Source organism: Cebidichthys violaceus, unplaced genomic scaffold (assembly GCF_023349555.1).
Source record: "Cebidichthys violaceus isolate CVI_PGR_0920_01 unplaced genomic scaffold, fCebVio1.0.p SCAF_30, whole genome shotgun sequence".
Lineage (NCBI taxonomy): Eukaryota > Metazoa > Chordata > Actinopteri > Perciformes > Stichaeidae > Cebidichthys > Cebidichthys violaceus.
Window position 1 is genome coordinate 969,848 of NW_027176484.1, and position 24,943 is coordinate 994,790.

Consider the following 24,943-nt stretch of genomic DNA (forward strand, 5'->3'; position numbering starts at 1 on the left):
GAAAACAATAAGAGCAACAAGCTAGTATGAATACAATAAGAGCAACAAGCTAGTATGAATACAATAAGAGCAACAAGCTAGTATGAATACAATAAGTGCTGAGTGGAAGGCTCAGGGTAGCACTTCCTGAAGAGGTGGGTCTTCAGCCTGATGAAAGATGGGCAGCGACTCCGCTGTCCTGACGTCAGTGGGAAGTTCATTCCACCACTGAGGAACCAGGACAGAAAACAGCCGTGACCGGGTCGATCGGCCGCAGGGACCTCTGAGTGACCGATCGCCCCGAGGCAGCAGAGCGAAGTGGTCGGGCGGGGGTGTAGGGCTTGACCATGGCCTGGAGATAGGAAGGAGCTGTTCCTTTCACTGCCCTGTATTCTAGCACCAGAGTCTTAAACTGGATGCGAGCTCTTACAGGGAGCCAGTGTAGAGAACAGAGAAAGGAAGTTGTGTGGGAGAACTTGGGGCGATTGAACACCAGACGAGCCGCGGCTTTCTGGACAAAGCTCCAGAGGTCTGATGGCCGACGCCGGGGCTCCGGCGAGTAGAGAGTCGCAGTAGTCCAGTAGAGTAGAGTAGTAGAGCAGTAGAGTAGTGAGGTGACGAAGCGTAGAGAGAGTGAATGAGTGAAATATCAACTTAATACTTCAGCCACGCTCTCTTATCACAGCTTCAGAAAGCACATTGCTATCACCACATGAGTGACAACTTTGTTTTTTCGAGCTGCGACAGCCCCACAGCGACTATCAACAACCAACACTCTGTTACACAGTGATCAAATAACCACAGAGAACAGTTCAATGAGCGCTCTACTCCTCTTCTACTTTCACGAGTTTGACTCTACTGTCAAGATTTAATCGACAGGAGAGTTGATAAATCACTTAATTCATCAACAGCAAATTAATCTGCAATTATTTTTGATCGTCTATCAGCAGTTTAAGTCATTTTTCCAAGAAACAATGCCGAACATTTGACTGTTTTCAAATCAACTGCCTTTCCTCCTCTGGCATTAAAGTCATTTGAGCTGTAGAGAAGGTCTTCAGATTACTCAAAACTGAAAACAAACACTACCTACCGCATCATTACTGTAACAAATGACACGTCGCTGATGCTCATTACCGAAACAGTTTTTATTTAACGTTGCGTAAAAAGTTCCATGAAACTCGGTCCAATTAACTAATGGCATTTACACTTCGGTTTGACTGTTTCAGGGCAACTTGCCTGGTGATGAACTGTGAGGTTAGACAATCTAATTTTGGCAGAAGCACACGTTCATTCTGACCTCCAAATCAACCAGATCTTGCGCGCCGCATCCTTCAGAGGAAGTGGGACACGGCTATAAACGGATTTGCTTTGACACGATAGCGCTGCCAAGCTACCGTGTGCCGTTTGCTTATGTCGACAAGAAATTAATGTAATTGCGTTTCCCGTATCAAGATTCACTCGATGATCTAGTTTTATAGTGAACATGTGTTTTAAGTAACGCAGCAGTGTTTTCATGTTGGCTTGTGGCTATAGAAAAGATTAGATAGCTGCATTGGGCCAAAAAAAACAGTTTAGAAAAAGCAGATGGTGGACATGCGAATCCAATCTTTTCATTTGATGTTTTCAGATTTGTTTTCAATTGTCAGGCTGGTTTTGTGGATTCTTCAGCTAGTCGGGGTTAAATGTTGTGTAACGGTGATACTCAGAGAGGGTGGAAGGAGATAATATCTTTCTAAAATCGTATCTTCCTACGTAAAAAAGTATGTTAGCGTATCATTAAATTACGTTAGCACTTCTATGCTACGTTAGCTACTGAAGGTATACTAAATATATGAAGTCTGTAAACCGTCAAACATTCTAAATGTTATCCTTTTACTTTGTTATAGTAATTTATAGAGTTTTAATGATATATTATAAGATGCATAGAGCTAGTGTTTCACAGGTCTTAAATTATCTCTAGTATCTATTTATGTTGCTGTGAAAACATCTCCTTCAAACAACTAGACTCATTCAAGTTTCTCACCAACGCTACATTTTAGGAGATTACATGTGAACACATCATGATCACGTTATAATTTATCTTTGTCCAGCACTCATTTTCACCGAATAGAGCCTGAACGCATCATAATATAACTGAACACGACCTACGTTCGTTAGCCGTTAGCGATGCTGCTAACGCTACTAGCTCTCCTCCTGTTGATTTGAACACGGACTGGTTGTTTACAATGTAACGTTATCAGAGATCGGCGACTCGAAAAATATAAATGCCAACGTCCTGATCGCATATTAGTATATATTAGTAGACAACGATCATCAGTAAAACTTTATTTCACACTGCTTACTGCTGTTAGCATTTAGTTTTTTTAACTTGTGTTCGCTGCTGAGTCAGTTAGACACCCTGGATACATCCTTACATTAGACCCTTCTGTCTGCTTCTCTCTAAAAAAAAAAAATCACTTTTTCCAAGAAAATAGCTTCTTCCTGGAGCGCAGTTAGTGACAGTGTGGGCTCCATGCAGCGAGGGGGGCGGGGCTTAGCGAAGGGTTCAATCGTTTTGTGTCTCTCGACAGGTGTCCATCGCGTGGCCCGACCGGCACACCAGTGTGTTTGACCCAGAGTGGCTGAAGAGACGCTGCTTCTCTGCTGCTGCCAGACAAGCATTGAAAGAAGAGCTTTTCCTCAACGGTGAGTCCAGCTTTTCATCAAGTCGGCATTTTAGAATTTCATGCAATGGAATGAATTGAGGACCACATCTTAAATGTAGGTATAGCTGCTGCTAGCTGGAAGTCAATCGTGTCCCCCCAAATATATTTATAATGTGTAAGTGGTAAGACGGTGGTGCTGTACTAATAAATTAAAAATGAATACACATGATGCATCCAGACTGCCGACAAAAAAAGGGCCTGCACTGATTGCACTGCACTGGTTATTGCTGCACTAATCTCACTGGATTACCCTGTTGTTGATCAAATAGATGGTTTTTTTATAGGGGGCCATAAATCACAACGCAGCTGTCTTAGAATTAACAGGATGAACGAACACTGTCATGATTCACAGTCAGTTACCTGCTCGTACATGAAACGCACAAACAAGCAGGCCGCTGAAGCTTTCCATACTGTCGTACTTTCATAGTTATGAACATTTTATTTCACTCTTATTAAATTATATTTCACTCACGACTTTCTCTGCTAACCTTGCCTGGGGGGGTGGGACGCCTCCGATTGAAACTCTTCTTTTTCCGCACATTTCCTTACTCCGTACCATAACAAGGTTGTTAAGGAGGAGGTTTTTTTTTTTTTTTTTTTTTTTTCTTCTTCTTCTAAAGACTGGAAAGAGAACTCATTTTACAGTACATTTACAATGACCCAGTACGTTTTACAGTCCGCCAGACAGCAGGGGAGAAAGTTAAGCCGTGGAACAAGGTAGCAGCGTTTCAGCGGAGCGGGGGATGGACTGTAGTCGGGATTGTGTACACACACGCACACACACACACACACACACACACACACACGTGGTCCTGAAGGACCCACAGGGCTGAGTGGCTCCTGCTCGGTTCCAGACTGATTAGAGTAATGTGTGTGTGTGTGTGTGTGTGTGTGTGTGTGTGTGTGTGTGTGTGTTGCAGAACCTCTCCATTCATGTTGAAGTGTAAACAGATCCCCCTCATAAGAACTTACAGACAGATAGTCATTATATGAAGTAGATTTTTTTTTTTCTTTTTTTGAGTGCTCCTGGAAGACGCCGCTAAGCTCGAACACCAAAACACAATACAAGATTATGTTGCGCACGCACGCACACACACGCACACACACACACACACACACACACACACACACACACACACACACACACTCTGTCTGGGTTTAATTATTTCCTCCTGCCTAAAATTCCTTGTGCCAAAAAAATAAAATACCCCGGAAAAAAGGTCTACTACTCTCAAAAAAGCGATGGATGATGAACAGCGTTCACTTCGGAGGATCCCGCTCTCGCTCTTTTACTTCTCCGTGACGTTTAACTAACTGAAGCGTGGTCCACAGTTTGAAATTCCTGCTTCCTCTTTCATGCCGTGCACCTAGATGTCACAGGCCCGAGCGCGCCCGTTAAAGAGCTCTCACCAGTGGAAGCGAGGCGCACGGGGGGGGGGGCACTGCGAGGTCAATGTGAAAATTGGAGCTCTGGGGGTATTATTCAGCCTCCCGCTTTTATGTCCGGGCTAATGTTTTTTTCTTCTGCTTTTACCGTTTCTATGGAGTCGTGTAACTCCAACCGCAGTATGTAGTTCAGCGGCGGCTATTATTGGCGTGAGACATGGAAATAGTACTATTCAAGGACACTTATTTCATGATATTGAAAACTTTTAAATCTGTATTACACACTCCAGAATATAGAACGTGTTTTCCATCGTTCTCAGACAGAAGATTTTACTTTTAAGTGACTTTCCATGCATCTTAACTGTCCAGTCAGTTCCTCCTTTTTGTATTTTTTCAAACGTCTGCTGCAGCGTATTGGATGCACATGTGATTTGTTACCATCTCTACTTTATTGTCCTTGCACATGTGGTTGCATGTGGAGCGGCGTAAAGCGGCAGGAGCTTCTTAAAAGGCTGACGTCGGTATACATGCGAGTCTCATTCGGACCCCCTTCTGCTCCAGCCATATGGAAAAGTGATTTCAAGAGTGAGGGTCAAGAACAGGTCTGCATGTTCTTACCAAACACAAGCTCACCGTTGTCAGTATTTCCTTCCTTGGGAACGAACAAATCCCCGAGCCTTGTAGGTGTGTGTGTGTGTGTAACCAGGAATTTAACCTCAAACTGGTGGAGCTCTTACAGACAGTCTCTAATACCCTAATATACAGTTTCAAAGGGCGTGAACGACAGGAAGCCACTTCAGTCCCATGCGTTGACGTTGTTGTTGTTGTTGTTGTTGTTGTTGTTGGTTTTCGTCAAAGGTAGTGGCATGGCTCCGGGGCTGGCGATGTCTGTTGGGTCGAGGCAGAGACGATTGGTTCAGGTCAGGCGTCGACCTCCGGTAGTAAGGGGTCCGGATAGACCATTGGTTAGGGGGTGTGTGACCTGAACGAATCAGGTATCCGGTACCTTGGTGAGCACGGATGCCCGGGCCAATCCTAGCCCTCGAATGCTAGGCGGGGCGGGTCTTGCCCAAGAAAAAGCTGCGGGAATTGATAACGACGTGTCTGTCGGGACGGAGTTCCATAAATTTTGATTCAAACCTCGGGATGAACTGTAATAACTTGAAGGGATCCCCTCACTTGTCATATATATCTATATATATATATATATATATATATATATATATATATATATATATATATATATATCTATATATATCTATATATATATATCCTGTTAAATCTCTATCCGCGACATGGATCGTGTGTCGTGATCCCCAGTGACGCTGATGATCCCCTGACTTTTCCACCGTTTGTACTTTAAAGAGTGAAATGTCACGAGGACTATTAGGTGGATTATCAGATTATCTCAGATCTGTTCACAACCTTTGGAACTCACACACGCTGGTTTCTCTGTGGCGGAGTCCTTGTATCTCTTCTGTCATATTGTCATCGTGTCATTGTGTCACCCTTTACCTCCGTTTGTGGGGTTTTACAAATACTTTTTGGACAAAATGCGCATCTCGACGTTCGATGGTCGAAAAAAACCTGCATAGGAGCAGCGGACGTAGTCGCCGCGAGATCACCCATTGGTTTGTGGACTTCCGTTTTTGAAGCCTCGAGGGTCAGCATTTTGGCCGTCGCCATCTTGGTTTTTTTTGCAACCCACAGTGACGTGAGAGGGTGGAGCCAAGTCCAACAGAACGCTGAAGAAGAGACATTTTTCGGTGACCAGAATGTTACAATTAACTTAATGAACTGATAACACACTGTGACGGGGGTTAAAGCTGTAAGACGAAAAACACTGACAACGCCGTGGCAGCGACCTGTCAATCACTGTGTAGCCCCGCCCCTAAAGCACCCCCTGCTTTATGGTCTGTTTGACTCTAAATGGACCATAATGTACTAAATGAACATCAGGCTGTATTGAAGAAGACTGTAAACTAGAGATTGAGACCATAAACTCATGTTTACAATGTTTACTGAGGGAATAAATCAAGAGAGAAGTAGAGTCATTTTAGACTAGACTTCTATACAACCAGAGGAGTCGCCCCCTGGTGGACATTAGAGAGAATGCAGCTTTGTGGCACTTCAGCGTTGGCTTCACTTTTCAGAACAAAAAGTCGCCGCTTGGGTAAAATATTGCTAATATAATGACACATGCAAGTATAAGACACGGTGCACAACTTTGACGATGCAGTGTACAAATTTCTGACAACACAGTTTGTCATATTTCCTGAAATGTAACGGTTTTGGACGTACAAGCTTTTCGACTGACAGCTCCGGTGCGCCCCTCACCACCTTATCTTCAGCGACTCTCCCTTTCACCGATAAATCCGTCCGTGAGTTTTACGCTAAACGCCTGCCAGATGCCTTTCACATTTGAACCATGTCGTCGTCTCGGGGGCCTCCCATTTTGCGCTCGTCATGTTTACTTAGTCGGAGAGGGAATCGCGACTAATTGCGTGTGACTGGTATTTAACAGAGGGATTTGAAACGGGTTAAATGGACTTTTAGAACTTGTAGAAAGATAAGCAAACACATAGCTCCCAGCCGTTTCTCACACACTGAACCCAGCAGCCTTCTCTTGTTGAGTAAAGGGTTTGAACCGCCGGCCCTCATGAGCGCATAATGGCTTGTCATTTCCGCGACAAGTTGAGTCATTTGCTGTGATCACTTAGAATAACTGCAGCAAGTTGGGCTAATGGGGGGTAAAGTACCACCGGCCGGCCTTCTGTGCTCAGATGGTTGTTGTACCTCACGTCACGTCCCTCTAGTAGATCGCTAATTTTGTATTTTAGTTGCAGAACACAAACTCAAATTGCGCTCCATGTTTCCGATAAGACGGGTTTGATAAAGTTTTGTTTGTATCCTTCTTATTAACAGCCACAACAGCAACACTGGTGTTGTTTCTGCTTGTTGAGTCTGCATGTTTATCTGTAGAAAGATTTTGTCGTTGCGAAAAACAGGTTTGTAGTGAAGAACACACACACACACACACACACACACACAGCAGACCCCCGACGAGCGTAACGCCTCAACCTGCCATTAATCGGATCAAGTTGATCCAGTACTGAGGACCAGAAGAAGAGCAAAACATGGCCCCCATCTTCAGGGGCTTAGTCTCGCTGCACGTTCCTGTCCAGATGGAACTCTACATCTATAGAGAGCAGTACGTTTGAAGAAGCTTTTTTATTGTTTTTCCAGGTGCGTGATGAAAACTTTTTTTGTGTTGCAGCCTTTTAGCTCTGATGTTCCAAACCATTATTATCACGAGGAGCTTTTGGATTTTCTCTCGAGCGGTTTGTCGATACATCCGCCTACGCAGACAGCCGGCGTCGTGTAAACAGAGCGGTCTGCACATCCTCTGTCGGTGTCTGCGTATGTATTTTATTTGGAGTTTTACTATTTCGGACAGCCGGCCCGAAGGACCTTCTGTAAGGGCCGACTGGACATGGTGCATGCTGGTATCTTAGAATGTACACTACGCTTTTAGTCCGTTTTTAAAGTTTATTCTTTTTTTTAGGTTTTCAGATCCGTCCATACATTTCTCCCGTGAATCTCAGAAACACTTTGTGCAGATTTCTTCCAATTTGGCACAAACATCCACTTTGAATCGAGGATGAACCGATTCGAATTTGGTGGTCAAAGGTTCCTCTGATTTTTTTTTTGTGTGCCATGAATCAGGAATTGATATGCTAATTATGACGATTTCGCACAAATATCTAATAAGATAAAACGATGAATCGAGGACATTTTGGACGGACGTAAACTACATCACGACGGGTTGAAGGAGACATTCAGCTGCGAGGCGGTTTTGCATTTTAATTAATTAATCTTTATTTTTTTACTTCTTTTTTTTGTTTTTAGATCAAGTTCTGCATTCCGCTTCATAGTCGTCTCTCGCATCATTTTGCGACGTACATACATTTGTCACGTATATGTATATCTGCACATACCTGTACAGGTATAAGCGCTTCAGAGCGGCGGCTGATCGCGCCGATTCTCCTTTCTGCCATCTGCTCTGAATTTCACCCTCCGTTTCTCCACCCGTCACTCGACAGAAAAAGGCTCCCTGGAAACAAAAGCTGCGGAGGTCCATCCGTGGAAAAAACCCCGACAGTCCGTTTACACATCATCCACGGCTTCAGCTTAACCGTCTTTTTCCGAACACGTGCTTACGTACACGTGTGTGTGTGTGTGTGTGTGTGTGTGCGTTATCAATGGAATTTGAGGAATTTAAACCGTAAAGCGTTCATTCGTCTAAATGAGCTTTTCTCGTTACTAGATTCAGATCTGTCCAACACACCGGTGGTCGCCTAAAGCTTCCACATATCAGATGTCTCTTTCCAAGGAAATTAGGCGTCCTTTTCAACGAATTTCACTGTTTTTCACACACACACACACACACACATACAGTTATTTCTTTCACGGTATATTCCTGTAATTCCGTCACGGATCAACTATACTTGGGTTAAATCCTCTCTCTCGCTCTCTCTCTGTCATCTCTTTTGAAATGTCAACACCTTTACGTCAGACTGCATGGAAAGCTCGCTGATTATAATGACTTGGACTTTTCGTTTCTCTGCTCAGCCAGACCTCCGACTCGGCGCTTTGAATTATACCGAGAGCATCGAGTTTGAAGTTGGCAAACCACTGCAAGGCTCAGTAGAAATTTTTGGGGAAAGGCTGAAGTTGCTGATGGAGAAAGGGTTGTGTGTGTGTGTGTGTGTGTGTGTGTGTGTGTGTGTGTGTGTGTGTGTGTGTGTGTGTGTGTGAGAACACTGCTCACTCTGTCTCCTCCAGACTGGGAGTGCAGAGGTTGGCTGCTCCGTCATCCAGGTATGTTTCACAGATAAAGGTGCGTTTATTGAATGGGTGGAGGGTGGAGGGAGTTTTCTTGCAGCTGCATTAAACTGACACACACACACACACACACACACACTATGCACACTGGGTAAACACGCATGCTAATTGTTGACTGGAATATAACTAGGAGCACAGTTTCTTTTTTTTCTTTTTCAAACGTCTGGACTCATGGTTCTGGTTAAACGGGGAAAAATTATTATTTTTAAACTTCTCATTACATTACAGTCATTTAGCAGACGCTTTTATCCAAAGCGACTTACAATTCAGTATCTATCTACACACCGTAGACGCAGCTACGGGAGACATTTTGGGGTTAAGTGTCTTGCTCAAGGACACATTGACACGAGACTAGTAGCGCAGGAGCCGGGGATCGAACCGCCGACCCTCTGATTGAAAGGTGGCCCCGCTCTCCACTTAGCCACGGTCACCCCCATCTCACCATTTAAAACTTTGACAAAGGCGATCAAAGACAGAACTGTTTTCTTATTTCCAAGGATAAAAGTCTCCAAATAAATGTTTGCCATATGCAGATTATAGCTGTTAATGAGGGAAAATAATCATTTCATATATATAGATATATATATATATATAGATATATATATATATCTATATATATAGATGTAAATTACAAATGTGTTGCTATTCCCTCCTTAAATCAAAGTGAATGAGTCGCTCTAAGTTCGGCGGGCTAATTTGGTTCAGCATGTTGTGTAACAGACTCACACTAATGAATGCAACATGTTGGCGGTACGGTAATGTGACGGCTGCGTCTTCTCAAGAACACTAATCATTAATCATTAAGCAGACTTTGTTCTTGCAGCTGTTAACAACCTGGTTCCAGTCGTCTGTGTTCACGTACCGCCTGCATCAACGGAGGCGAAGCCGTGTTCAGGCGTTACTGCTTCATGATGGAGGAGGAAGTCGGTCAAAAGCGTCTTTATTTAGCGGCGGAGGACGTAGAAAAGACTCCAAGACACGCAAAATGTGTATTAAAGTATCAAAAGCAAATGTATTCTGTGAGTGTAATACTTTTCTATATGATACATTTGTAGTATTGTTACTGAGGAACATTGCAGTTTATACATGCATGTCTTATATAGCTACGGTTTGGTAGTTTAATCTCTGAAAATGCGTCATATTTGATCAGATTATCATGATTTATGGATGAAATCTTAATTTCGTAAAAATTAACAAGTAACTGCAGCCGTCGAGTAAATGTAGTGGCGTTAAAAAGTACAATAGAAATATAGAATAGCATGAAATGGAAACAGTCAGCTAACAAAAAAAAAAAGTACCTGAAATGTGTAAAGTGAAGTACTTTTACAGTGAAGTCATCACTGGAGATCAGGTTGCTCATTATGAGTCAATGTTACTCTACTTTAGTTCAGGCCTGTGTCTGAAATGTGCTTTTAGAATAAACAACCGCTTGAAACAAAAGTGTAAACATTCTTTAAACAGAAATAACCAGAGTTTCTGCCGCTGTGCGTTCCACAGACTGATCTGAGCTCTGTGATAAAAACTGAACCGAGTCAAAACAAAAAGCTCTCTGGATAACTGCAGTGATTGAAACGGAGCTTTCTGAAGCTGCAGAGAGAGAGAGAGAGAGAGAGAGAGAGAGAGAGAGAGAGAGAGAGAGAGAGAGAGAGAGAGAGAGAGAGAGAGAGAGAGAGAGAGAGAGAGCTTAAACAGAGCACAGAGGAGTGGAGAAGCCCAAACCGCCATGACAGCAGCAGCAGCAGCCGCGGCTTCGGGTTTCCTCATCTGGAAAAGCCACTGGAGCAGACCACGTCTGAGGGGGGGCGGGGGGGACCAGGACCAGGACCAGGAGAGGGGATTATGTACATACATACTATCTCATCAGACCGTCAGAGGTGTCCCTACCGGCAGTCCGTCCTGTGGAAAGCAGTGATTTCACACAAAATGAACTTAAACCTGCAATAAGCTGTAAACCGTTTCATAAGGAGGCGTGTTTCTGGCCCCTCGGTGAATGTAAATCCACAATATTTTCTCTCTTTTAGCTCCATTTTTGGTCTCCACCAGCTCCCGAAGGGACTCTCTGTCTCTTTAGCTGCTAAGTGCTCCACTGTGTTTACCAGCCGCTAACTGTGTGTGTGTGTGTGTGTGTGTGTGTGTGTGTGTGTGTGGTTTAGACTGAGCTTTATAGAGTCCCGCTGCGGTCGGAAAAAACAACTCTGGGAGAGCGGTGATTATGAATCAATTAACGGCGCTTTTACGTAAAAAAAAAAAAAATAACATCGGTAACGTGTCACATGTGAAAGATCTTATTAGAGGTTTTATTACATCACTGGATTGTTGCTACTAATGCATTAACACATTAGCATTTTAACAAATCTGAAAAGCAGACAAAACGCCAAATCACACGTACGATGATGCAGCATAAACAAAATCAAAAGCTTTTAAAAACATGACGGAACAAAATCAGAACCTTTCAACAACCAACGAGACTGAAGAAGATCTCAACGGTCCACGAACCAGTCTGAACACTCAAGATGGAGCGCAGTTTATTCAGCGAATGAATCGCATGTTTTTGAATGAATAAGGTAATCTGTTGCGTAGTTTCGGTGGAAAAGTGTTTTTCTGTTGCGCTTGAGGTGGAGTAGAAGTACAGGGAGTACTTTAAAACCTGTACTTGCGTATATTATTTTAAATCAATGTACTTCTCAAGCATCGAAGCTCTGCTTTTGTATCTTCAGCAGTCCGGGTGACGGGACTCGTATTTGTTCTTTAACCTCTTCTGACAGTATGAGCCGAGAGGAGAACATTCCTTGTGATCCTTCAACATGTAGGATGTTGCGTTTTGGCCCTTTTTCTCTTTTTTACGAGCCGATTATGAGACGAGACGACAGATATTCGCGCGACGCTCTCGTCCTCTGCTCAAGCCGGCCAGACCTCCGGGTGTGAACTCACTCGACGGCAGGCGAGCGTGTTCAGAATGAGTTCAGAATGAGACCCGAATTAGACGGCGGCGGTGGCGCCGGAGAGAGGGGGGTGAAGCGGCGGTGGCGGTGGCAGCGGCGGACACTTTTGTCACGTGTGACGCCCAAAAACAAAATCCATCCGGATCCAGTTTCACAAGAGCAATTGTAACATTCAGGCTTGACCTTTTCTCCAGTTTCTGATTCCCCTTGACAAGCCTTAACAAGCAGAGGGGGGGGGGGGGGTTCCCTGACCCTGTGACCTGTGACCTGTGCTGCCAGAAGCTGATCGTTTGTGACAAACAGCCTGGAGGGAGGGTCCTGGGAGTCATGACGATCACTGCGTCTCTGACAGTATCTCGGTGTGCTTCCTCCACTGAAACTCCTCACAACTGTAAATCTTCACGGCCTTCAGAGCGAACGGTCACGTTCTCTTTTTCGACGTTTTTAGTGACTTGGGGGGGGGGGGGGGGGGGGTTTGATTCATTGTGCGCGTCCGTGTCTCCTGCTGGCTTTAAGCCCTGCGATGTGTTTGTGACGCAGCCGTTTTGGTGCTGAAGAAGAGACGAGGAGGAGGAGGAGGAGGAGGAGGAGGAGACGCAAACATCAGGCAGGTACACAAGCTCCTCACCTGGAACCTCCTCCTCCTCCTTCCTTCCTGTAATGTACTCAGCAGCTGTTTCTGGTGGAAGTCACTGGAGACGGACTGCATGGAAACAAGGAGTGGAGCCAGCTGGGTGGAGAGCAGCGGGAGGATTCTTTTTTCTTTTCTTTTTTTTCCACTTCTGTCTGTCTGTCTGACGGAGACGAGCTGAAGAAGTGAGCAGGCTATCGTATGCATTGGCAACGTCTCCGACGAAAGAGGCAACAATTAAGTTCTAAATCAATTGTTTTGTTTCTTTCATTTCAAGCTTGAACAACATGTGCCACACACACACACACACACACACACACACACACACACACACACACACACACACACACACACACACACACACACACACACACACACACACACACACACGTTCACGCGATTATAAAGTGTGCTTGATTTATTTTTCGCCCTCAGGCGCGCCAGACAGCTCTTACCGCACATTATTCAACTTTCTTTCCGTCATCTCGGGGAAAAGAATGTTTCCTGAAAGTAGTGACGTGCGGAAACATAAGCTCTCTCTCTCTCTCTCTCTCTCTCTCTCTCTCTCTCTCTCTCTCTCTCTCTCTCCTGCTGCACACACCTGGACGGTTCTGGTCCTTGGACGCAGATGTCTTTAGTGAAAACATTCGGCATCTTTGTCGATCCAAACTTCGTATTCGTGATTTCTGAATGTGGCTTTAAGTCATGCCGAAGCTAGAAACACGCCTAATACCCTTTGCTAAATGAACCCGTTCTGGATTTGTGAATGTTGGAGTAAACGCGCAGGTTTTCGCCGTATGTATCTAAAGCTCTTCCGCTTCCTCTTTCTCGTTTCAGAGCGTTATTACTGGGACTCCAAACTGCGCATTCCCACGGTCGACTACCAGGAGGTCCTCCGCGACGACAAGGCCGCGCTGGACTGGCTCTCGAACCTGCGGCGCGTCGGCGTCGTCCAACTGAAGGGGGCGCCGACGGAGAAAGGCGTCGTGGCCAGACTCGGCGAGCGGATCGGCTATCTCAGAATGACGTTCTACGGGTGAGAGACCCCCCAGTGACTGTCCGTCCTGGTTCTTTTTTATCCTCTGTTAATAATCTGACTCCCCACTAAATCCTGAACAGGCGAAATTATTTTTCCACAGATCATATTTTAGCTGGAGCAGAGCCCAGAGAGTGTTATTAGTAAAAAAAAAAAAAAAAAAAAAAAAAAGAACAAAAGACCTTTTATTTACATCTCTTCTCCAGGGAAGCAGAAAAAAAAAAAAGAACCAAGTTGGATGTTTTTTGACGAAAGATGTTCTCCTGATTCTCACTTAACAACGTTAACGTTCAGGAAATGATCTGTAGCTTTGATTCATCTGGTGTCCGTGGTGAAGATTAGAGAGTGTCTGTCGGCCCCTTTCATCACACCAGAGTTCATCACTCTGACTTACTGCAGAGCTGATTACTTGAGGACAGAGACGGGGGGGACGGCGGGGACGGGGGACGACAACCTAAGAGCATTCCAGCTTCTTTCTTTCTTTTTTCTTCTTTAAAGCCAGAGGAATTACCTGGTGCACTCAGTCAGAACAGAAGGTTTGGAGCGCAAAGCCGTCCCGTCTGCCAAGCGGATGAGCTCACGCTGCTGGAAGCGAAAGAGAACGCCGCAAGACCGGAGCTGAAGCCGGACCAGTTTTTTTTTTTTTACGAGGACGGGCGTCCAAACACGACCCGGCGGAAGATAACTTCACCTCAGTAGCGCTTCGACTCCTGCCGCATCACAATGAAGTGTCTACGGCCCCCTCACCCCGTCTCACCCCGTCTCACCCCGTCTCACCCCGTGCTTATCTTCTGAAGCCAAAGTTCGATAATTAACTCGGAGTTTATTAATGAATGTTATCTTTGTCTTCAGGCACACATGGCAGGTCCAGGACAAACACATGGCAAACAATTTAGCCTACACTTCAGGGAAGCTCAGTCCCCACACAGACTACCCTGCGCTGTACCACACACCCGGAGTGAGTAACACGGCCTTCACTCAACGACACTGAACACACACGGTGTCACTGGGCTGCTTTTAGGCTCCTTTTTGACTGCTGGCGTTTATGCCCTCAGAGTTGTAAAATGTGTGTGTGTGTGTGTGTGTGTGTGTGTGTGTGTGTGTGTGGGCCGTCGTAGGTGCAGTTGCTGCATTGCATCAGCGACGCTGAGGAAGGAGGGGAGAGCGAGCTGGTGGACGGCTTCCACGCGGCCGAGCTGCTGCGGAGAGAAGACCCGGAGGCCTTCAGGACGCTGACCTCGGCCCGAGTGGACTTCACCGACATGGGGACGGACTACTGCGAGTTCCTGCTGCAGTCCAAGCAGTGCACCATCGAGTAAGACGAGCCGCCGGATCACCCGTTTCATTCCCACGCGTGCAAACACAGAACACACACACACACAGATTTATTAGTTATTTTTTTTAATGTAAAAAAGTTGTTTTTTCGACCGCAGCGGGACTCTATAAAGCTCAGTCTAAACCACACACACACACACACACACACACATACACATACACATACACGCACACGCACACGCACACACACACACACACACACACACACACACACACAATCTCCGTGTTCAAGACCTTGCAAGAATCTAAAAGACGTGCATTCAAAAAAAAAAAAGAAATAGATGCAGTGGAGTGATTTGAAATGGGACACTGCCACCTGCTGTTCACAAATAATATGTCCAAATATTTTCTAAGTGGCCTGCAAAAAAAAAACCTCCTCCTCCTCCTCTTCCTCCCTCCTCCTCCTCCTCCTCCTCCTCCTCTCTGAGCAGAGCCGACCCCGAGGGCCGAGTCGTGAGGATAAACTTCAACAACGCCACCAGGGACTCGGTGCTGGACCTCCCCGTGCATCAGGTCCAGCCCTTCTACAGAGCGCTGAGGGCCTACGTGGATATCATGGTCCGACGAGAGAACGTGTTCACCTACAGAATGGTGCCAGGTCAGTGTGCGACGCTCTAAACCCTCCCCCGTGCAACATGAAACAAGAAGCCCTCCTCGTCGTGGAATCTCGGGCTTGTGGTAAACGCCTCGCTCCTTGGTGACTGACGTCTTGCCGTTGTCGTATTGCAGGCGACGTGCTGATCTTCGATAACTGGCGTCTGCTGCACGGCCGCAGGCCCTACAGGAGCAGGCCGGACAGGTCGCGGCACCTCGAGGGCAGCTACGCCGACTGGGCTGAAGTCATGTCTCGCCTCCGGATCCTCCGGAAATCGGTCCACGGAAACAACTGAGCGACCGGAAACGCGGCCAAAACCCTTTTTTAAAACATTTTTTAAGCCGAATGTTGCCTCGCAAAAAGGTTAAAGAAGGGGTTTTAAGATATGAAAGAATCTCGACTACAGGTCCAGAGCCGAATCTCTGACTGAGGAAGCAAAGCATCAAATCATGAATGAAATAATTTCATCGATTACAAAATGATTTCAGAGCAAGGACGTCTTTCCAACACATCTAAAAGTTTCAAACATGTGACACAGTGCAACGATTCAGTGCAAAGATAATAATAATAAAAAAACACCTCTCTTTGAAAAGTTGAGAGGTGCTTTTGGATCATAGTGACAAATCAGTTTATAAGCTTCAATTTAACTTAGAGGTTTTATAATATTATATTTCCCTGAGATATTGTGCAATTTATATATTTTTTTTTTTTTTAAGAAATTGATCATTCCCAGTTCTCTGGTTGACAACCTGGCCACCTTTTAAAATAACTCATTATATATATATATATATATATATATATATATATATATATATCTCTTACAAATTACGATTGTCTGACGTTTCACCTCATCGCTCACTGCGTCTACTGCTGCATGAAGGAAGCGATGGAGGAGGGAGTGCTGGTCGATGTAACGTAGAAGTTCCTTTCTTCTTCTTGCCTCTCCTCTCCTGTTCTATCCATGGTGTCCTTGACTTCCCCTCCTCGCTGTAGAGTTTCCCTCTGAATAGACGATAGCCTCGAGCTGCAGTAGCTGCAGTGAGACGCGTCTGCAGCTTCAAATTCTAAAAACACAAATTACAGAGACGTGTGCTTTCTAATTAACCGTAGTGGCTTCTGGCCAAACAGAAACTTTTTATTTCTTTTAATCCGCTTTATGAGATTTGGCATTTCCAGATTCCCCAAAAAAAACCCACAGACGTGCTTACCAGTGATGAGTGAGATGGGATCGATCCATCCTCTGGGGCTGCTTAACCATTTGCTTTTTTATACATTGAATAAAAAAAATGTTTTAAATCCTCCGGTCTCATTATGTGTCTAAAAAAAAATGTATTCAAAAAGTCACATAAATTCACAGTATAGTATATCATAAAGTAATACTGTAGCGTGTCATGAAAAAGTAAAATATAATAAAAATAGATCACATCGTGCGTCATAAAGTATTTCTAAGACGTCATAGTATAGATTGCCATAGTCATAAAAACTATAGTTAAATCAAGCTCATAGTATATCATAGTATGTCATTAAAATGTTTGTTTTTTTAAAGTCATAGTATAGTATGTCATGAAAGATTCCTAGACGACTGGGTCGTTATGTACATAAAGTCAGCATAGTGTCTCATTAAATATTAAATTGTAGTCATAAAGTAACTCTTCATAAGGTTTGTGACGAGTCGTCAGGCAGAGAGAGACGAGCTCTCAGCTGATCGACGACCGGAGAGGAAACAATGTGAACCATGACGAAAGTATGTCATAAAATAGATTAAAAAAAAGTATGGTAGAATGTTATAAAAATACTTCATATGCCATACAAAGTCATAGTATAACATGGCATAGTGTAGTATATCATAAAAAGTAGTAAAAACGTCATATAAAGTAGTAAAAAGGTCACAGTATATGGACTTGAATAGTGCTTTTCTAGACATCCGACCACTTGAAGCGCTTCAACGCTGCATGTCATCATTCACCCATTCACACACACACACACACACACACACACACACACACACACACACACTGAGGACAGGGGCTACCATTGCATGTGCCACCAGTCTCTCAGGACGATGTACCGTTTTAACAGTCTCACACCGTAGGAACAGCCTGCGGGAGCAATTTGGGGTTAAGTGTCTCGCACAAGGACACAAGGACACAAGGACACGTCCTCTGATTGAAGGACGACTCTGCTCCACCTCTGAGCCACAGAGTAGGCCATAAAAAGTCATAGTATACTATTCTATACGATGTATAGTATACGACATATAGTATAGTATACGACATATAGTATAGTATACGACTACTTTTTCTATCATCAAAAAGTCATAATATAGCATGTCAAAAAAAGTAATTAAAGTCATAGTATAGTATGACATGAAAAGCAGTAATAGTACACTACATAGTATAGTATGTCAGTTAAGTCTGAAAAGTCTCAGTTTTTATTACTTTTAATGACGTACTATACTAAGTACAGTACGTCATAAAATGTCATAAAGAAAGTCATACGACATGAAAAGCAGTAAAAAGGTCATAGTATAGTATGTCATAAAAAGTCATACGTTTTAGTATAGTACATCTTAAAATGTCATAAAAAAGTCAATGTATAGTATGTCAGAAAAGACAAAAAGTCATGTTTTAGTACGTCATAAAAGTCTTAAAAACTCTTAGGATAATATGGAGAAAAAACATAAAAAAGTATGAGTATATTTCTCAATAAGTCAGAAAAAAGTCATAGAAATGGAATGACATAAAAAAGTATAGTATGTCAAAAATGTGGTAAGAGTCACGTCCTGAAAAGTCATTAAAGTTGTCACACACTGAGGTCACACAGTGAGGTCAGTGAGGTCACACAGTGAGGTCACACAGTGAGGTCAGTGAGGTCACACAGTGAGGTCAGTGAGGTCACTCTGTGAGGTCACACAGTGAGGTCAGTGAGGTCACACAGTGAGGTCAGTGAGGTCACTCTGTGAGGTCACACAGTGAGGTCACTCTGTGAGGTCACACAGTGAGGTCAGTGAGGTCACACAGTGAGGTCAGTGAGGTCACACAGTGAGGTCACTCTGTGAGGTCACACTGAGGTCACACTGTGAGGTCAGTGAGGTCACACAGTGAGGTCACTCTGTGAGGTCACACTGAGGTCACTCTGTGAGGTCACACTGTGAGGTCACTCAGTGAGGTCACACTGTGAGGTCACACAGTGAGGTCACACTGTGAGGTCACTCAGTGAGGTCACTCAGTGAGGTCACTCAGTGAGGTCACACTGTGAAGAGACACTGTGAGGTTACACTGTGAGGTCACACAGTGAGGTCACACTGTGAGGTCACACTGTGAGGTCACTCTGTGAACGTCTTATCGTTGTGCAGACGATCAATCTGGACTCAGACATCATTTTTCTTTCTTCATAAAAAGACGAACTCGGCTGAGCTTTATTTGCGATAACTTTATTATATTGCCAAAGCTGTACATATTCTATAAATACTTTTTTTTTTTTTTTCCTTTTTTTATTTCTTCTTCTTTTCAAATACTGGAATACTTACAACCTGGCACCTCAATTCATGTATTCCCTCTGGTTACAGCAGCCGGCTAGTACAATGACAGAGATGAGTTGTAATACTCCAGTTTAAAAAAAACAAAACAAACACACATGTTGAAGTCAAGCAGAAGGAGCTGCGTCCCATTCATCTCATGTATATATTATGTATCTGTAATATATATGCATTAGTGGAACAGCATCTTCTGAATATCTTACTGATTCGTTTCCTTTGCACAGTTAAATCACTAAAAATACAAGCGTGTCAGAATAATAAAAAAAAGAAAAACATCTTCCAGTGATAGAGCTGTACTGATATATTGCTGATCTGGAGAAACTGTTCACCACACGGACACACACACACACACACACACAAACCCCCACACACACACACACACACTCACTGTGAAAGTTAACGGACCAGATTCAACCACATGAGGACTGGACGTGTTCGGAGTCTCAGGACGGAGAACTGCTGCCGGTGAGTTTGGAGGATTTTTAGACTTCTGGCTCGATTCAGTCTGAGACGTTGAAGCAGCCGTTTCTATATGCGGCTGCTTTACCGAGGTCACGCCAACGTCTGACCCCGTCAGTGCTACCCCATATTGTTTTGGGGAATTTTTGTATTATTATTATTATTATTTTTTATCAATTTGTGTCCAAGATCTAATCTTTTTTTATTTATTTATTATTTTTTTTCCAGCTTCTCAAATGTGAATTTTTTTTTATTTAATTACTTCAGAATTTGTTAGTCAGACAAAAACCAACTTAGAGTGAGGGTATTTTTAAATATTCTTTTTCAATTTTATGACCAACCTATTAATCATTAAAATCAATTGTGGCACGATGTCACTTATGTATTTAAATTTCCAGGTACAGAGGGTCACGTTCTTTGACTGCCTGTGTCAGAAATGTAGAATTTTTTTACTTCTGCTTCCTTTTAAAGCTGGACGGCTTATTTTTACTATGTCATTCAGTCTTTATAACTGGTTTATAACACGCTTATAACGTCCAGGTTCAGGTCAACAGAGGCACGGCAAAAGACAAGTCAATATTAATAACAAAGGCCTTTAGAAAACGTGACCTCGTAGCTGGAATTTGGGGTAAAAACCAACAACATACCATCTGTGACGTTTACTACGGCATCTCCACCACCTGCTGTTGCTTAAAAAAACCACACCTGGTGACATCACTGATTGGGGGTGTGGCCCCGAGTGTAAAACAAACAAACAAAAACCACAGACGGCAGCTGTTCTCTTTCCCATGTGATTTGTTGATGTTCCTTTAAAAGACGAAACTTTAAAAACAGTCACACTGACGTCATCGTATTCACTTGGATCAACACGTACGATAGAAAACAAAAACTCCGTCTTACATTCTTCACCCTGTGGACGCCAGTTCACTCAGGAAAACATGGCTCTGGCAATGGCTAACTACTTATTAAGTATTGCACATCTAGCAAATCAACAATTTGTAACATTTTTTTTTTTTGTTTGTTTTTTTCCAGAGAAATGTACAGTCAATATATGTATATATTAAATAAATACTATATATAGAAATATATATAATATTTATTTTTGTCATCCTCATAGTAACATGCAAATTGATAACAGCAGACCACAGACGAGAAACTTTACAAGTAGAACTAGAACAGTAATTCAGGCCGGCGGGCCGATCTAGAGCAAGAGAACACGTCGGAGAACACGTCGGAGAACACTCACATTTTGGGGTTCAAACACTTTTGAAGAAGCGTTTTTACATGCGGCGCTCCAGCACACGGTCGCACTTTACAGCAACGGGGGACGAGCTGCGGTACAAGAGGGCCTCTGGATGTGCACGCCAGTTTAAACTTGGGACGGACTGGAACTTTACAGGAACCACATATCACAGAATAACTCACACAGTCAAATGGAGACAAGGGGGGGGGGATGTCAAGGCTGTGCACGGGACCTGCATGCACTCTGTGCCTCGGGGCGATGCCTCACAGCTCCCATCGGTTGGGTTGTTGGCAGCAGGAACGACGAGAAGACTTTCACACTGAGGCGACGAGCTTCGAGGGGAGGAGTCACTTCTCCCGCGTTCAGGAGCAGGCAAACATCTAGCTAGTTGGTTTGGACGGCGACGAGGGGGTCGGGAGTATTTACACAACACCACAGACTAAACACGTCTACACGACCGGGTCTAAAAAGGGGGTCTGAGGCCTGTATATATATATATATTTATATATATATCTATATATATGTATATATATAGATATATATATATATCTATATATAGCAGGAATCGTGTGCTTAGATTAGATTTAGGGATTGTCAGAAGTCTCTGGTTTATAGAGCCGAGATGCCGTTTCAAGTAGAGAGGCAGGAGGACGGGCGGTGGGAGGGGGGGAGGGGAGGGTGTAGACTAGCTAGGAAGGGGTCTCGGTGACAGAATCTTGGGTTTTCCTTCCGCCTCCTTCCCCTTCACTGCAGCCACGTAGGAGAAAAGGCAGAGGACGGAGTAACAGATCTGATGTGCCTGCAGAAGGGAAAGAATAAGCGATGAGGAGGAGAACGACCCAGAGGCGTGTTGTAATACCTTTGTAATCGACACCCATTAGCACCAGTTAGTGCTCACGACTGAATATCTCTTCTGCAGTGGTGTAACTGCTTCTCACTGGAGAAGAAGCACCACCTACAAAGTAGCTTTGTTGCCTAAATCTAACCAAGTAGTTTTGTTGCTAAACGTAACAAAGTAGTTTTGTAGCCTCCACTTAAAGTAATTTTGTAGCCTACACTTAAAGTAGTTTTGTAGCCTACACTTAAAGTAGTTTTGTAGCAACACTTAAAAGTAGTTTTGTAGCCTACACTTAAAGTAGTTTTGTTACCTACACTTAAAGTAGTTTTGTAGCCTACACTTAAAGTAGTTTTGTAGCCTACACTTAAAGTAGTTGTGTAGCCTACACTTAAAGTAGTTTTGTAGCCTACACTTAAAGTAGTTGTGTAGCCTACACTTAAAGTAGTTTTGTTGCCTACACTTAAAGTAGTTTTGTTGCCTACACTTAAAGTAGTTTTGTTGCCTACACTTAAAGTAGTTTTGTAGCAACACTTAAAAGTAGCTTTGTTACCTACACTTAAAGTAGTTTTGTAGCCTACACTTAAAGTAGTTTTGTAGCCTACACTTAAAGTAGCTTTGTTACCTACACTTAAAGTAGTTTTGTTGCCTACACATAAAGTAGTTGTGTTACCTACACTTAAAGTAGTTGTGTAGCCTACACTTAAAGTAGTTTTGTAGCCTACACTTAAAGTAGCTTTGTTACCTACACTTAAAGTAGTTTTGTAGCCTACACATAAAGTAGTTTTGTAGCCTACACATAAAGTAGTTTTGTAGCCTACACATAAAGTAGTTGTGTAGCCTACACTTAAAGTAGTTTTGTTGCCTACACTTAAAGTAGTTTTGTAGCCTACACTCAAAGTAGTTTTGTAGCCTACACTTAAAGTAGTTTTGTAGCCTACACTTAAAGTAGTTTTGTTGCCTACACTTAAAGTAGTTTTGCTACCTACACATAAAGTAGTTTTGTAGCCTACACATAAAGTAGTTTTGTTACCTACACTTAAAGTAGTTTTGTTACCTACACATAAAGTAGTTTTGTAGCCTACACATAAAGTAGTTTTGTTACCTACACATAAAGTAGTTTTGTAGCCTACACTTAAAGTAGTTTTGTAGCCTACACATAAAGTAGTTTTGTAGCCTACACTTAAAGTAGTTTTGTTACCTACACATAAAGTAGTTTTGTTACCTACACATAAAGTAGTTTTGTAGCCTACACTTAAAGTAGTTTTGTAGCCTACACATAAAGTAGTTTTGTAGCCTACACATAAAGTAGTTTTGTAGCCTACACTTAAAGTAGTTTTGTAGCCTACACTTAAAGTAGTTTTGCAGCCTACACATAAAGGGTGAAAGTCCTTAATCCACCACAACCTACTCCATAAACTTACTATATCTTCATACTCATTCTACTTGTATTATTCCTAAATCTTTTCAGCTAGCTTACTAGCTTGGAGGGTCTAAATAGCTGCCGTGTGACTCCCGATCTCACCCGGGTGCAAATAGACGTAGAGTTTTTCTAATCGCACGCCCCAACATAGTGGAAGATAAAGTGGAGTCATAACACTGAGCAAGGTGACTACAGGGCCAAACTCTTAGAAGGCGCTTTAATCCTTTAATCACCAGAGGGAGTTGAATTGCTGCACTCTTCGTGATTAAGTTCACACATTATAAAGTCAGGTTTAAGTGGCTCCACTGAGATTATAGCATCACTTTTCAGACTTAAATTCGTGTTAGTGTTCCCAAGAGGAGACTGAATGAGAGTGCGCCTCCACAGCGGGCGTGTTTACAGATTAAAAATGTCAAAAGGCGCATTTCTGCAGTGCACACCTTGTGACCGGTGCACCGGTAAAAAAAAGCATCGACTCTGACAGAAGAAGTGAGGACTCACCATGGGGGTCTTGTACTTGTGGATCACCACTTCTTTAGTTTCAGGAACTATGCCGGTGCAAGAGACAAAACACAGAATTCAAAGGCAGCAGGAACCTTAATGAGTTCATGCTTGAGAGATTTAGGGAGGGGAGAGGGGGGGGGGGGGGGAGGGAGGGTTACAGGGGTGGACTTCCAACAAGGTGTAAAATGGGATGTGGGCCAAGAAGAGTCCACCACAACAGTCAGGAGTCCATCGATTGATAGCCGGGGGGAGGTGAGAGTGGCTTGTCTACTGCTGTTAAATCCATGTTATTGATTGCGCTCTGTGTCTAGCGTAGTGATGGAGCTCCGCTCATACGGGTAGCGTTACATTTGAACTCGTGACTGTTGGGCGAGACACGTTCCACGGCCCACAAAAATGGTCAAATAATAAATAAAAAAAAACACAACAAAACACAAATATGTCTTATAACGAGAGACGGCGAAGATTGTAGAGAAGCAGCTACGAGAGAGAGAGAGAGAGACACGATCCTTTGACCCCAGGACCGCGTCACCGCCCACAGGACAGATCGACTTTTCATTAGTAACTGTGAACCCATAGCAGAGATGAGAAGGCTGAGGTCTGGACAGATGGAGGAGGGGAGGGGGAGGGGGAGGGGGAGGGGGAGGGGGAGGGGGAGGGAAATGTTAAATCACAAACAAAAACAGTCCCGCCCAAAAAGATCTCCACTCGCTGAGATTCAGAGGCAGACTATCAAGAGAATGAGTGCTGGGAGTCTGAGGTCAAACCCCCCCCCCCCCCCCCACAAAAAAAATGAACAGCGAGTGATGAAGGGACGCAGAGAGGGGAGAACTCATAACACAAGAAACAACAAAAGGAACCAATGGAAAGGACTGGAGTGAGGAAATATTCAGCACAGAGTTAAGTCGGGGTAAGAAAAAGGAGAAAGGTGACGACACTTTACCTGCTGGAGAATGAAGGTTTTCATAGTGGCAAAGATGAGGGCAACATTACAAAAGCAGCACAGAGACACGACAGTAACCCAGCCTGGCTCTCGTCGTCTCGTACACACATATCACTGCACTGTCACGCTGCGAGGCGTCTCTTCTGACCTGCCGCTGGACGCGTAAAGACGCTTTGAAAGAACATGAATAAAGTGGCTTCTCGTGTTGACGACGAAATCAAATGTGGGCTCTAAATACGGTTTGCTTTAAGTCGTTGTCCTTTTGTCGACATGTCTTTTTGCATTGTGAAATGGGCTCTTTGGTGACGTATTTTATAGTGGAGGAAGTTATTTTTATTTTTTTCTCACTGTAAATTTAGATAAATCCTGTGTTTTTTGAGTTTAAGTGCTAAACGTACTACTTATTCTTCGCTTAAAGCTACAGTTGGTAACTTAAATAAAAAAATGCCTTTGTGTCAGATTTGCTCAAACTGTCACTACATCC

General features: G+C 43.6%; 2 protein-coding genes across 2 annotated transcripts in view; one reads left to right on the top strand and one right to left on the bottom strand.

Annotated features, from left to right (window-relative positions):
* The window catches only part of bbox1 (butyrobetaine (gamma), 2-oxoglutarate dioxygenase (gamma-butyrobetaine hydroxylase) 1), a 21,040-nt gene extending 4,227 nt beyond the window's left edge, over nt 1–16,813 (top strand). The window contains exons 2-7 of the mRNA XM_068724272.1: nt 2,550–2,664; nt 13,386–13,584; nt 14,437–14,542; nt 14,703–14,899; nt 15,351–15,517; nt 15,649–16,813. Of these exons, the coding sequence (XP_068580373.1) occupies nt 2,550–2,664; nt 13,386–13,584; nt 14,437–14,542; nt 14,703–14,899; nt 15,351–15,517; nt 15,649–15,809 (945 nt within the window). The 3' untranslated portion in view covers nt 15,810–16,813. The remainder of the gene's footprint in view (nt 1–2,549; nt 2,665–13,385; nt 13,585–14,436; nt 14,543–14,702; nt 14,900–15,350; nt 15,518–15,648) is intronic.
* Nucleotides 16,814–18,892: 2,079 nt separating this feature from the next.
* madd (MAP-kinase activating death domain) overlaps nt 18,893–24,943 on the bottom strand; it is a 51,438-nt gene continuing 45,387 nt past the window's right edge. The window contains 2 exon segments of the mRNA XM_068724288.1: nt 18,893–21,553; nt 23,514–23,560. Of these exon segments, the coding sequence (XP_068580389.1) occupies nt 21,440–21,553; nt 23,514–23,560 (161 nt within the window). The 3' untranslated portion in view covers nt 18,893–21,439.